An 11,933-nucleotide genomic window follows, 5' to 3' on the forward strand; every position below is an offset into this window, starting at 1 on the left:
TCTGCCTTCGGCTCAGATCATGATCTCAGGGTCCTGGGATCGAGCCCCGCATCGGGCTCAGCAGGGAGCCCGCTTCCCCCTCTCTCGCTGCCTGCCTCTCTGCCTACTTGTGATCTCCGTCTGATAAATAAATAAAATCTTTGAAAAAAAATAAATTTCAACTACTGAAGAATAAACTACAAGTGAAAGTGGTAGAGAATAAATCTTAGTCAGTCATTTGGGGTCAGATCATGAAAGACTTTGTGTACCACACTAAGCAGTCATTCTTTAGTCGACAGGGGAACACTGGAGAAAGCTAAGCAGGGGAGTGACATAAAGAGATACATGTTTTTGAGAGACTATATAGCAGTGTGCAGGAGACTGGGAGCTACTTCAGCAATGACCTCACAGATAAATATTACCAAATACAGTGTTGGTGGTATAGCCATGAGCATAGCTGCCTTCCAGATATGTGAAATGATCAGCCACTGTGAGTGAAAGTCCACAGAAACAAGAGCCAACATATTTAGATCTGCACGGTCTGTAGACGGTGTCAGATGCAGAATATAATATAGCTACGTATAAAAGGGCTGAAGAGGTAACAGATGCAAGTACTAAGGTGAGCATGAAAGAAATTCAAGAATAGACAGATTGAAAAAACGAATGGAGCCTCTCAAAAGGAAAATAAAATTGTAAGATAAAAAAGAAATCAACAAGAGCTGAAGAGAGAATCAATTGGAGAATAATGCATCAAAAAGGGATAAAGAAAGTAAAAGTATGAAGAGATGAAGAGACTTATGATATAGCTGAAGAAGGTCTAACATACATCTACCTGAAATCTTGGGGAAAAAAGACATTAGAGACAATGGAACAATAACAATAGTTAATAATATAAGGTCTTTGAATTTTCCAGAATGGATGAATAATGAAATCACAGATCCAAGAAACAAAACACATCGGAAACAAAATAAAGTGACATCTATATCTAGACACATAATTGCAAAACTTCAAAACACCAGAAACAAAGAGAGAAACTACAAGAAGGCAGAGAGAAGGAAAACGAAAAGGAGTGACAACTGGAGTGGAATTTTCATTAATAATTATGAAAACCACAAATTAGTGGAATACTATCTAAATGTCATAAAAACACTATTGACCCAGAATTATGCATGTAGCAATATTATCTTTCAATAATGAGGGGAAAATAGGGCTACTACTGTAGTCAAGTTGGAGGCTGGCAGCCACACTTACGGAGAGCATCTAAAGCATACATTATTGGAAATAATAAAGCTTAGCAAGGTAGCTGCAGATCAGATCAGTATACAAAAGTTAATTGCATTTTTACATACCAAAACCAAAGAAAGAGAGCACATTTTTTAAAAAGATTTTATTTATTTGACAGACAGAGAGCGATCACAAGTAGGCAGAGAGAGGGGGAAGCAGGCTCCCCACTGAGCAGGGAGCCCAACTCGGAGCTCAATCCCAGGACCCTGAGATCATGACCTGAGCCAAAGGCAGACGCTCAACCCACTGAGCCACCCAGGCGCCCCACATTTTCTTAAAGGAATTTATAACAGTAACACACACATAAACACAGGCATGTGCACACACACACATCCATGAATTCCCCTGGAAGAAATTTAACAAGGAATGTACAAGGCCTATATGCAGAAAATGATCAAACTTGACTAACAGATACTAAAGATCAAATAAATGGAGCTTTTGCAACATTAGTGAGCAGAAAGATTTAAAGCAATCAATGTGTCTGTTCTCCCCAGATTTCATCCTAGACTTTAAAGTAGTTTTAGTGAAAATCCTTCTAGGGTTTTTCATGGAACTTGACAAGTTTATTCTAAAACATTTATGAGAGACTTACAAGCCAAAAATAGCTAAGATATTTCTGAGGAAGAGAGGGATGGGATTTATCCTACCATTAGCAAGATTTATTATAAAAGTATATAGTTAAGGGGCCCCTGGGTGGCTCAGTCACTTAGCCTTCTGCCTTTGGCTCAGATCATCATGATCTCAGAGTCATGGGATCAAGCCCCGAGTTGGGCTCCCCACTCAGCGGGAAGTCTGCTTCTTCCTCTCCCCTTCTTTGTGGTCCCTCTCTCTCTTTCAGTCTCAAATAAATAAATAAAATCTTTAAAAATTTATATTATATATATACACACACACACACACACACACATAAGTATGTATTAAAACTGTATAGTTAAGACAGTATCGTTTTGACTTAGGAATAGACAAGTTGAGTAACAGAATACAACAGAGAGCCCAGAAACAGACACACACACACACACACACACTCACACATACACACAGACGTACACACACATAACACACATACATACACAAATTCACACACACAAGAATTTTATTTATTTTATTTTATTTATTTGACAGAGTGCAAGCTGCAGAGGGAGAGGGAGAAACAGACTCCCTGCTGAGCAAAGAGCCCGATGTGGGACTCGATCTCATGACCTGAGCCGAAGGCAGATGCTTAACCAACTGAGCCACCCAGGTGCCCAAGAATTTTTATATATAACAGAGGTGAAATGGCAGATCAGTAGGAAAAGAAGTAACTATTTAATAATTAAGCTGGGGAAATTGGTTATCCATAAAGAATAAAAATTTTAAAAGGATCCCTACCCACATATACACATAATAGCTTCAGCATGATGAGAACTTAAGTGTCAAAAATAAGTATAAAACTTGAGAAGAAAATAGGGGAGAGTACCTTTTGACTTGGGAGTGGGGTAGAATTTCCTAAACAAGAGGCAAAATGCTAAACACAGAATAAAAGATTGATAAATTGAGCTACATTAACATTAAGAACTTCATCCAAAGGTAATTTAAATGTCACTTTCTCAATGAAGTGTTTCCTGAGTGCCTTTCTTGAAATTACAAATCATTTTTTCCTACCACTCTCAACCCTCCTTCACTGATTCATGTTTCTTCTTAGTATTTATTTCCTTCTTAACATACTATATGTTTACTTAGTGTTGTTTATTATGTAATGAACATGAGGACAAGACTTTTGACATTTCTTCTCCTTGGTCTGTCCCCAGAACTTAAACAGGTGCTGACCCATAGCAGGTGTTTAATAGATATTTTTTTAAATGAATGAATGTTTCTTAGCTCCCTAACTTTTTAATGCATTTTTAAAAAGATTTTATTTATTTATTTCTCAGAGAGAGAGCCAGAGCACAGGCAGGGTAACGACAGGCAGAGGGAGAAGCAGGCTCCCCATTGAGCAAGGAGCCCAGTGGGGACTCAATCCCAGGATCCTGGGATCATGACCTGAGCCAAAAGCAGATGCTTAACTGACTGAGCCACCCAGGCACCCCAACTTTTTATGCATTTTAAGAAAGCTTGCGTCTGAAGCTTCTTGACATCTTCCTTGCTAACAGTGAAGTAGGTATTGGAATGTGATTGTTTCCCTTGGTACCTCCTTGCATGGCACAGGGAGGAAAAAAATTTTTTTCAGTTTGTGATTGATAGTCATCCCCTCTCTATCATTAGTGGGTCCTTCATTTGTTGTTTTCTAATGATTCTGGTTGATTTGTTTTTCTTAATGGTTCTCTGGCAGGGAGTTTGGCTTACTTCGAAGTTCACGATGTGTCATCACTGATCCATACAACAATCTTCACTTATTTCTTTTTACGTTCTTTTATTTCCATTTCTTTTTTTTTTTTTTTGCTTATTCCCTTTCTGTGTATTTTTGTAAATTTTGTAATTTTGTTTTTATGCATGTATTTTAAGTTATGTAAACTATATTGCATTATATCTCCAACCTGTACCTTCTTTTTTAATCTCAACTATATTATGAAGATCTATTTGAGTAGAGTTCCAGACTTTTTTCATATGGTCATTAGTCTTTTGGATTTCTTCTTATGGACCATAAGAAGCAGTATACTGTAGGTAGTTAAACATATGGACACTGGTGGGGTGCCCGGCTGGCTCAGTTAGTAGAGTAAATGACTCTTGATTTTGGGGTCATGAGTTCAAGCCCCATATTGTGCATAGGGCTTACTTAAAAATAAATAACCAGGGGCAGCTGAGGGGCTCAGTCAGTTAAGCATCTGCCTTCAACTCAGGTCATGATCCTAGGGTCCTGCGATTAAGCCCCAAGTCCGGCTCCTGCTCAGCGGGGTGCCTGCTTCTCCCTCTCTCTCTGCCTGCCTCTCTGCCTACTTGTGATCTCTGTCTGTCAAATAAATAAATAAAATATTTAAATAAATAAATAAATAAATAACCAACTAGGGCTCCCGGGTGGCTCGGTCAGTTAAGTGTAAAACTCTTGGCTCAGGTCATGGTCTCACAGTCATGGGACTGAGCCCCACGTTGCACTCAGCAGGGAGTCTGCTTCAAATTTTCTCCCTCTTCCTCCCACTCTCTCTCTCAAATAAATAAATAAACTCTTAAATAAATAAATAACCAAAGAAATAACCAACCTGAATGTGAAGGGTAGAACTATAAAGTTATTGGAATAAAATGTAAAAGAATAATTTAAAAAAAAGAAAAATCACGGACACTGGCGCTTGTTACTTGGGTAAAATCCTGCCTGTGCCACTTTTTACCTGTGTGACTTTAGCAGCTACTTAACCTCTCTGCCTCTCTGTTTCTACTTCTGAAAAATAAAGATAATCACATCTTAAATTTAAATTTAAAAATTTAGGTGAAATTCATACACCATGTAATTTACCGTTTTTAAGTATATATTTAGGGGCATTTAACACATTCACAATGTCCTATAGCCACCAACTCTATCTAGTTCAAAATATGTGCATCATTCAAAAAAGACACTTTGTACCCCTAGGCAGTCATCCCCATAGCCTCTATCCCCAGCCCCTTGCAACCAGAAATCTGTTTCCAGTCTCTCTGGATGTATCCATTCTGGATATTTTATATAAATGAATCATATAATATGTAAATACAATTTGTTTCTGGCTTCTTTTACTTAGCAGAGTATTTTCAAGGTTCATCCATACTATAGAATATATTAGTATCTTATTCCTTCCTATGGCTGAGTAATAATCTCCCTGTACGGATATATCATATTTTATTTATTCATCATTTGATTGGTATTTGTTGTGTCCACCTTTTGGCTGTTGTGAATAGTGCTGCTATTAACATGTGTATGCAAGTTATTTGTTTGAGAACCTGCTCTCCATTGTTTGGAATATTACCTAGAAGTGGAATTGCTGGGTCATATGGTAATTCTTTGCCTGGCTTCCTAAGGGATGTCAGACTGTTTTACACATGACGCACCACCTTACATCCCCACCAGCAGCTCACAAGGGCTCCAATTTCTCCACACCCTCACCAACACTTGTTGTTTTCCAGGGTTTTTTTTTTTCAATTATTGGATTTTCTGTCTTATTAATTAGAAATGTTTCTTGTGTATTATAGATATTAACACATTATCATCCTTAAGGATTATAAATTTCTTCTATCATTTTTTGAAAACTTTTCCATGTTGTCCTTAGTTGAAAAAAAATTTTTGACGGTAAGACTCACCAATATTTTGCCTTATGGTTTGGAGGTTTTAAGAAGTCCCAAGATCACAGATGTTCTGCTAAATTTTGATTCACGGATGTTATTTTAATTTTTATATTTATATCTTTTTTTAAAGATTTTATTTACTCATTTGACAGAGAGAGAGATCACAAGTAGGCAGGGAGGCAGGCGGAGAGAGAGAAGCAGGCTCCCCACTGAGCAGAGAGCCCGATGCGGGGCTCAATCCCAGGACCCTGAGATCATGACCTGAGCCCAAGGCAGAGGCTTGATCCACTGAGCCACCCAGGTGCCCCTGTATGTGTATCTTTAATTCATCTGTAGTAACTGTCTTTTTTTCATTGATTTTTGGTTTTACTTTTATCATTCTATTAAATTTGCGTATATACTTAGATCTATCTCTGAACTTACTATTTTTCTTCCTTTGGTCTCTTTTCTTCCTTTGGTCTCTTTGCATTATTTTTTAAAAAGATTTTATTTATTCATTTGACAGAGAGCACAAACGGGGGAGCAGCAGGCAGTGGGAGAGGGAGAAGCAGGCCCCCCACTGAGCAGAGAGCCTGATGTGAGCCTCAATCCCAGGATCATGACCTGAGCCAAAGGTAGATACTTAACTGATGAGCTACCCAGGTGCCCCTATACCCCACTATTTTTAAAAACATGACCTTAAAGGGGAGCTCTTGGATGGCTCAGTGAATTAAGCATCTGCCTTCAGCTCAGGTCATGATCTCAGGGTCCTGGGATCGAGTTCTGCTTTGGGAATCCCTGCTCAGTGGGGAGTCTGCTTCTCCCTCTCTCTCTGCCCCCTCCCTGCTTGTGTACACTCTTTCTCTCTCAAATAAATAAATAAAATTGTGTGTGTGTGTACACAGACACACACACACACATATATGACTTTATAGGATATCTTGATACCTGATAAGGCATATTCCCTTCTAACTTTCATTTTTTAAGATTGACTTAGCTATTGGATCTTTATTTGCTCATATATATTTTTATAATTCACAAATACTGATAGTTTGGTTTTTGTTTGTTTTGAGAGTGCACAAGTGGGGGGGCAGAGGGAGAGAGAATCTCAAACTGACTCCCCACTGAGTGTGGATCCCTTTGTCATCATCATGGGGCCCCATCTCACAACCTTGAGATCATGACCTGAGCTGAAATCAAGAGTCAGTTGCTTAACTGACTAAGCCACCCAGGCGCCCCCACATACTGATAGTTTTATCTCTTACCATCCAATTCTTACACCTCTTGATTCTTTCCAAATTCTTTATTCCATTTGCCAGCATCTCCTATACCAGTAACATTGTCAGAGGTATCCTTGTTTGATCCCAATTTTAAAGGGAGTACATACAGAGTTTCTGCATTAGGTATATTGTTCATTGTAGGTTTTGGTACATCACTTTTAGTAAATTAAGGGTGCTCATTCTATTTCCAATTTGTTAGGATTTGGGGTTTTTTAAATCATAAATAGGTATTAAACTTTGTTAACTGCTTTTTTTGGCTTTGAGATATTCCCTTGATTTCCCCCCTTTTATTAATGTGCTTAATTACACTGGTTGGTTTTCTGATACTCAGTCATCCTTAAATTTCTTTTACAAACTCTACTTGATCATAACATACTATTAACTCACTGTTAGATTTGATTAGCTTATATTATATTTAGAGTTTTATATCTATATTGATGTGAAATAGACCTATAATTTTTTCATATGATCTTTGATTTTAGAACAAACCACCTTAGGGAAAATTGTGTTTTTATTTTTGCTGATCTCTTTTCTCAAATTTCCTATAAGTAGGAAGCTTCTATACCCATACAATGAGATTATCAGCCTTCTTTTCCTAATGTCTGGACTCACTTGTATTACATAAGAATTAACTCTTCTGGGATGCCTGGGTGGCTCAGTCAGTTAAGCATCTGCCTTCTGCTCAGGTCATGATCCCAAAGTCCGGGATCGAGTCCCGCATTGGGCTCCTTGCTCATTGGGGAGCCTGCTTCCTCCTCTGCCTGCTGCTTGTGCACGCTCTCTCACACACAAGTAAATAAATACAATCTTAAAAAAAAAATGGGGCACCTGGGTGGCTCAGTGGGTTAAGCCGCTGCCTTCAGCTCCGGTCATGATCCCAGGGTCCTGGGATAGAGCCCCACATCGGGCTCTGCTCAGCAGGGAGCCTGCCTCCCCCCCTCTCTCTGCCTGCCTCTCTGCCTACTATGTGATCTCTGTGGTCAAATAAATAAATAAAATCTTTAAAAAAAAAAAAAGAATTAACTCTAATTTCAAAGTTTGGTAGAATTCGTCCATAAGACCATCTGGGGCCTGAGACTGGGAAGCAGAATGTCACCATTTACATTTTAAAATGTTGATTGGTCTGTTTTGCCAAAGGTGGGAATTCGTGTAGGGATGTAAAATCCAGGCCCATCTCCGTCCCTTCATCACAGGGCTTAGCTGGCCCTCTTGTCGTCATTCCTTTACTCCCTGTCCTCCATTTCTACCTTCCAGGCCCACACAGCAGATTCACCTACGAGAGCCCTAAGTGATGTCTGCCCCAACCCTACAGCAGGTTTTTGGAGCACTCTATCTATATCCTTTACCGAACCCTGCATCTACGTGTACATTTTCACCATTTCTCCTTAATATCCATGTGAGAGCTTTAGCCCTACCCAGAAGGTTATCAGTGTCTGGGGTGAGCCCCAATTAGCTTCATAGAGTACCTGCTGTTCAGGCTTTTCCAGAGATGATGAGCTTAGTTTTACTACTGCGCAGACCTTACCAAAATCTGAGAGAGAGCACCTGCCCTTATCACCTGGTTTAAAGTCAGATTCCTCCTGCCCCATTTCTCTGCCACATCACATGCAGCTTGCTGCCTTCACAGCCTGTAGTTGTCTTGTGTGTTTTTTCTGTCCCCTCCCACAGCGGCTGGGATAGACACTTAATAATGGCAGGGTGTGTCTGCCTTGTATGCCGCTATATCACGGGGTTGCTGGAGCAAAACGCCTACACAAAAGTGCTCAATAAATACTGAATGAATTAAAAACTCAGGAAACACATATTTCTGCAGGATTTTCTTACAATCATGGGTCCTTCCTATTCTCTGCATTCTGAATTTTCTTCCTTGGATCAAATCAAAGAGGGTTTCGCTTTCGATGCGGTGTTTTGGTGTCTCACCGACTTGTCTTCTCTGAACTGTGCTTTGGCGTTGTGCCAACAGCTCTCTTTGGCCAGTGATTACATACAACTGTAGCCACAGAAGAAACATCTTGTATTTAAAGTAGGGATGCCGTCAGGGCACCTGGGTGACTCAGGCAGTCAGGCAGCCGAGTCTTGATTTTGGATCTCAGGGTCGGGCTCTGAACTCAGTATAGAGTCTGCTTGAGATTCTCTCTCTCTCTCTCTCTCTCTTCCTCTGCCCCTCCCACCCCTCTCTCTCTAAAAATAATCTTTTAAAAAATAAAATATATTACATACTTCTCAAAAAATATACCTATCAGAAAATGTTTTCATAGGATAAAATGGTTTTAATGGGTTTTAATGGGTTCATTTTTATTTTTGGCCACTGAGTCTTAAACCTGAATATGTTTCCTCTACTTTGGCCTTAGGAAACTCAGAGCTAGAATTCCAACTGCCATGTGGAGCTACATGAGACTCGTTTCTGCAAGCTCTTTTTTTCTTCTGAATTTTTATTTCTTACCAACCCTAACTTTGCCCTGAATATATCAATTATTTATTTTATAGTAAGAGTTTCTCCTGTCTTGAACAGCCTAATATGTTCTAGGCAAATTGCGTATGTCATCCATTTAATCTTCATAAGCAGCAAGATTAGGACATTGTCTGTCCTTTACAGATGAGGTTAGTACATTTAAGTCACTTGTTCCTGGTCACACAGGTAGCAAGTGGCGAGCCCAGAAGCCGACTGCTCTGACGCCCAGGAACATGCTCCACCTGCTACTCAGGCAGTCTGCAAGGGTGGTCCGCTTATTAAGATACAGGTTCTGGGCACCATTCCCAACCTGCTAAATAAGAACCTCTTTGAGGGGCACCTGGGTGACTCAGTGGCTAGGTGTCTGTCTTCCACTCAGGTCATGATCTCGGCATCCTGGGATTGAGCTCCGAATCAGGCTCCTTGCTCTGTGGGGAGTCTGTTTCTCCCTCTCCCTCTGCCCCTGCTTGTGTTCCCTCTCTGTCTCAGTCTCTCTCACTGTCAAATAAATAAAATCTTAAAAAAAAAAAAAAGAGCCTTTGAGTTGTGGGAGGGGCCAGTGACCTACATTTCAACAGGTGTCCCAAGTGACTCTTATGTACCCAAAAGTTCAAGAATTCCTGTACGAACTATATAGCTATATCCCCTCTATTTGTTGAGATACTGCACATAGCTTTTCTGACGGTTTTTCCCTAACCAAACAGATATTACTTTCTGTAAAACATCGAGCCTCTTGTGCTGCTGACCTTGGTTACGTGTAGATACTCAAACGCGATTATTATTATTCATTCTGCCTGTCTCTTCTGTGGACTGGCCCTAATGAAAGCACAGAGGTACCGAGGGAGAGGTGGGCTGGCATCCCAGGCCACTATGCATAAGGTAACATGAGGCTCAGGACCTTGCTGGAGGGAGAGCTGTCTCCCCTCCTGAGCTTCCATAGGCCTTCAGACTCCTCAGGGCTCACCCTGCAACCAGGAGTTATGAGCCACAGATGGGGAAGGACTTCTGTTTGCTCTAATTTTTCCTAATATTTTAGATCAGACTGGCCTCTAGCCTTAATGCCATGGGCTGGTGCATCCAGAAGTTAAGACCCGTGTGAGGTCAGTGAGGTTTTAGTACTGTCCTGTGTAGGGAGAAGTTGTAATAGGGGTTTTTATGAACCCTATAACACATAGCCTACCAGTTTCCTCTCCTTCAAGACATTGGGTAAGAGCAGGATCTAGTCCCTGGGATGCTTAGAGTGGTCGGAGGCACAGGGCCCTCCCTCCAGAGCCCAGCCCCACTCTGCGGCCTGATCAGGGCCCGTCTCGTTGTTGCAGTGCAAGCCACGTGGATGGCCTACGACATGGTGGTGATGCGCACCAACCCCTCGCTGGCAGAGTCCATGCGCCGGCTAGAGGACGCCTTCCTCAACTGCAAGGAGGAGATGGAGAAGAACTGGCAAGAGCTGCTCAATGAGACCAAGCATAAACAGTAGGCCCCTTGCCCACCGCGGCCCCCAAGCTGCCCTCAGCCGACGAGCAGAAGCCCCTGAGGCGTGGAGCCCTCTCTGCTGGCAGAGGAGCAGCGACCAGAATAGATAGCTGTGTGAACCGTACTTGTTTCTCAATAAACTTATTTTTAAGAACGCCCTGAGGACCCCTTTCTGTCCTACCCAGCAGCATATCAAGCCTTGTGAACAAAAAATGAGAATTCTGAGATGCAGATGCTTTCAATGAATTAAACATACTTAGTGCCAGAAGCACCAAGCGTAGAATAAAAAGCCAAAATGGGGCCAGACAGGAACAAACCAGGTCAGAGGGTGGGACAGGCAGCTGTATTCAGGCAGATTTATTTACCTTCCTCTGGTGGATTCCAAAATAGGCAAAGGGGAACATCATTTATTCATTCTGGGCCCTGTGCTGGGCCCATATGTGACCTTAGGTTCTCACAACTCTCCTGAGCAATACGTTCATTATCCCTATTTCACCGATGAGAAGAATGAAATTAGATGTCTCTTCGAAGTCCACAGCAAATAAGAGAAGGAGCTCAGGGGAAACTGGGTCTCACGCAAGAATGGGGGTTGGTGGGAAGCGAGGTTGGCTTCTAGTGGGGCAGGGCAGTTGGGAGAGGCCCCACAGAGGGGCATGAGCCCAAGTGGTCCTGGCCAGGCCTGGGCTGGGCTTACAGGAGGGGGCTGTAGTCAGCAGGACCATTTCCTAGACAAGGGTTCTAGGCCTCTGGGGACCAGTCAGACGAAGGAAGGCTATAGAGCTGTTCCCAGGAAGAGCCAAGCCAGGCTCCCAGGGCTTGGGGCAAGGACATTTTCCTGAAGATTTTTCTGTTTCTTGTTTCCCCTTCCCACTCCCTTACAGACTCCTTGCCCAGCTTGGGGCCCTAGGGACAAAATACAGGAAGTGTGACTGTGCTTCTAGCCTCCTCCTTGCTGCGCTCAGTGGTCACTCAGCTACTCCGCAGGCCACATCCTGGTCCTTAAGTACGATGCCTCATCAGTCCCTGACTCTCAGAGTCCCAGTAGACCCACAGATGCTTTTCCAGACAGTGCAGCGCTGCAAGAGGGAGCCTGGTGCTGGAGCCCAGAGGAGAAGAACCATCCTGGAAGAGGGGCCATGTGAGCCCACTCACATGTGAGGGCAAGAGCCAAGTCATAAAGGCAGGAGACAACATGCTGTGGGGGGAGGTGGGAAAAGGCTTGGGACCCCCAGCAACCAGCTCACGGGTACAAGGAGCCTCAG

At 42.1% G+C, this 11,933-nt stretch overlaps 1 protein-coding gene across 1 annotated transcript in view; it reads left to right on the forward strand.

The window, feature by feature from the left end:
* Nucleotides 1-10,707, forward strand: part of SYCE3 (synaptonemal complex central element protein 3) — a 28,387-nt gene extending 17,680 nt beyond the window's left edge. The window contains exon 3 of the mRNA XM_032882673.1: nt 10,518-10,707. Coding sequence (XP_032738564.1) covers nt 10,518-10,675 — 158 coding nt within the window. The 3' untranslated portion in view covers nt 10,676-10,707. The remainder of the gene's footprint in view (nt 1-10,517) is intronic.
* Nucleotides 10,708-11,933: the final 1,226 nt, after the last annotated feature.

Source organism: Lontra canadensis, unplaced genomic scaffold (genome assembly GCF_010015895.1).
Source record: "Lontra canadensis isolate GAN:19392208 unplaced genomic scaffold, GSC_riverotter_1.0 scaffold84, whole genome shotgun sequence".
NCBI classification, from domain to species: Eukaryota; Metazoa; Chordata; class Mammalia; order Carnivora; family Mustelidae; genus Lontra; species Lontra canadensis.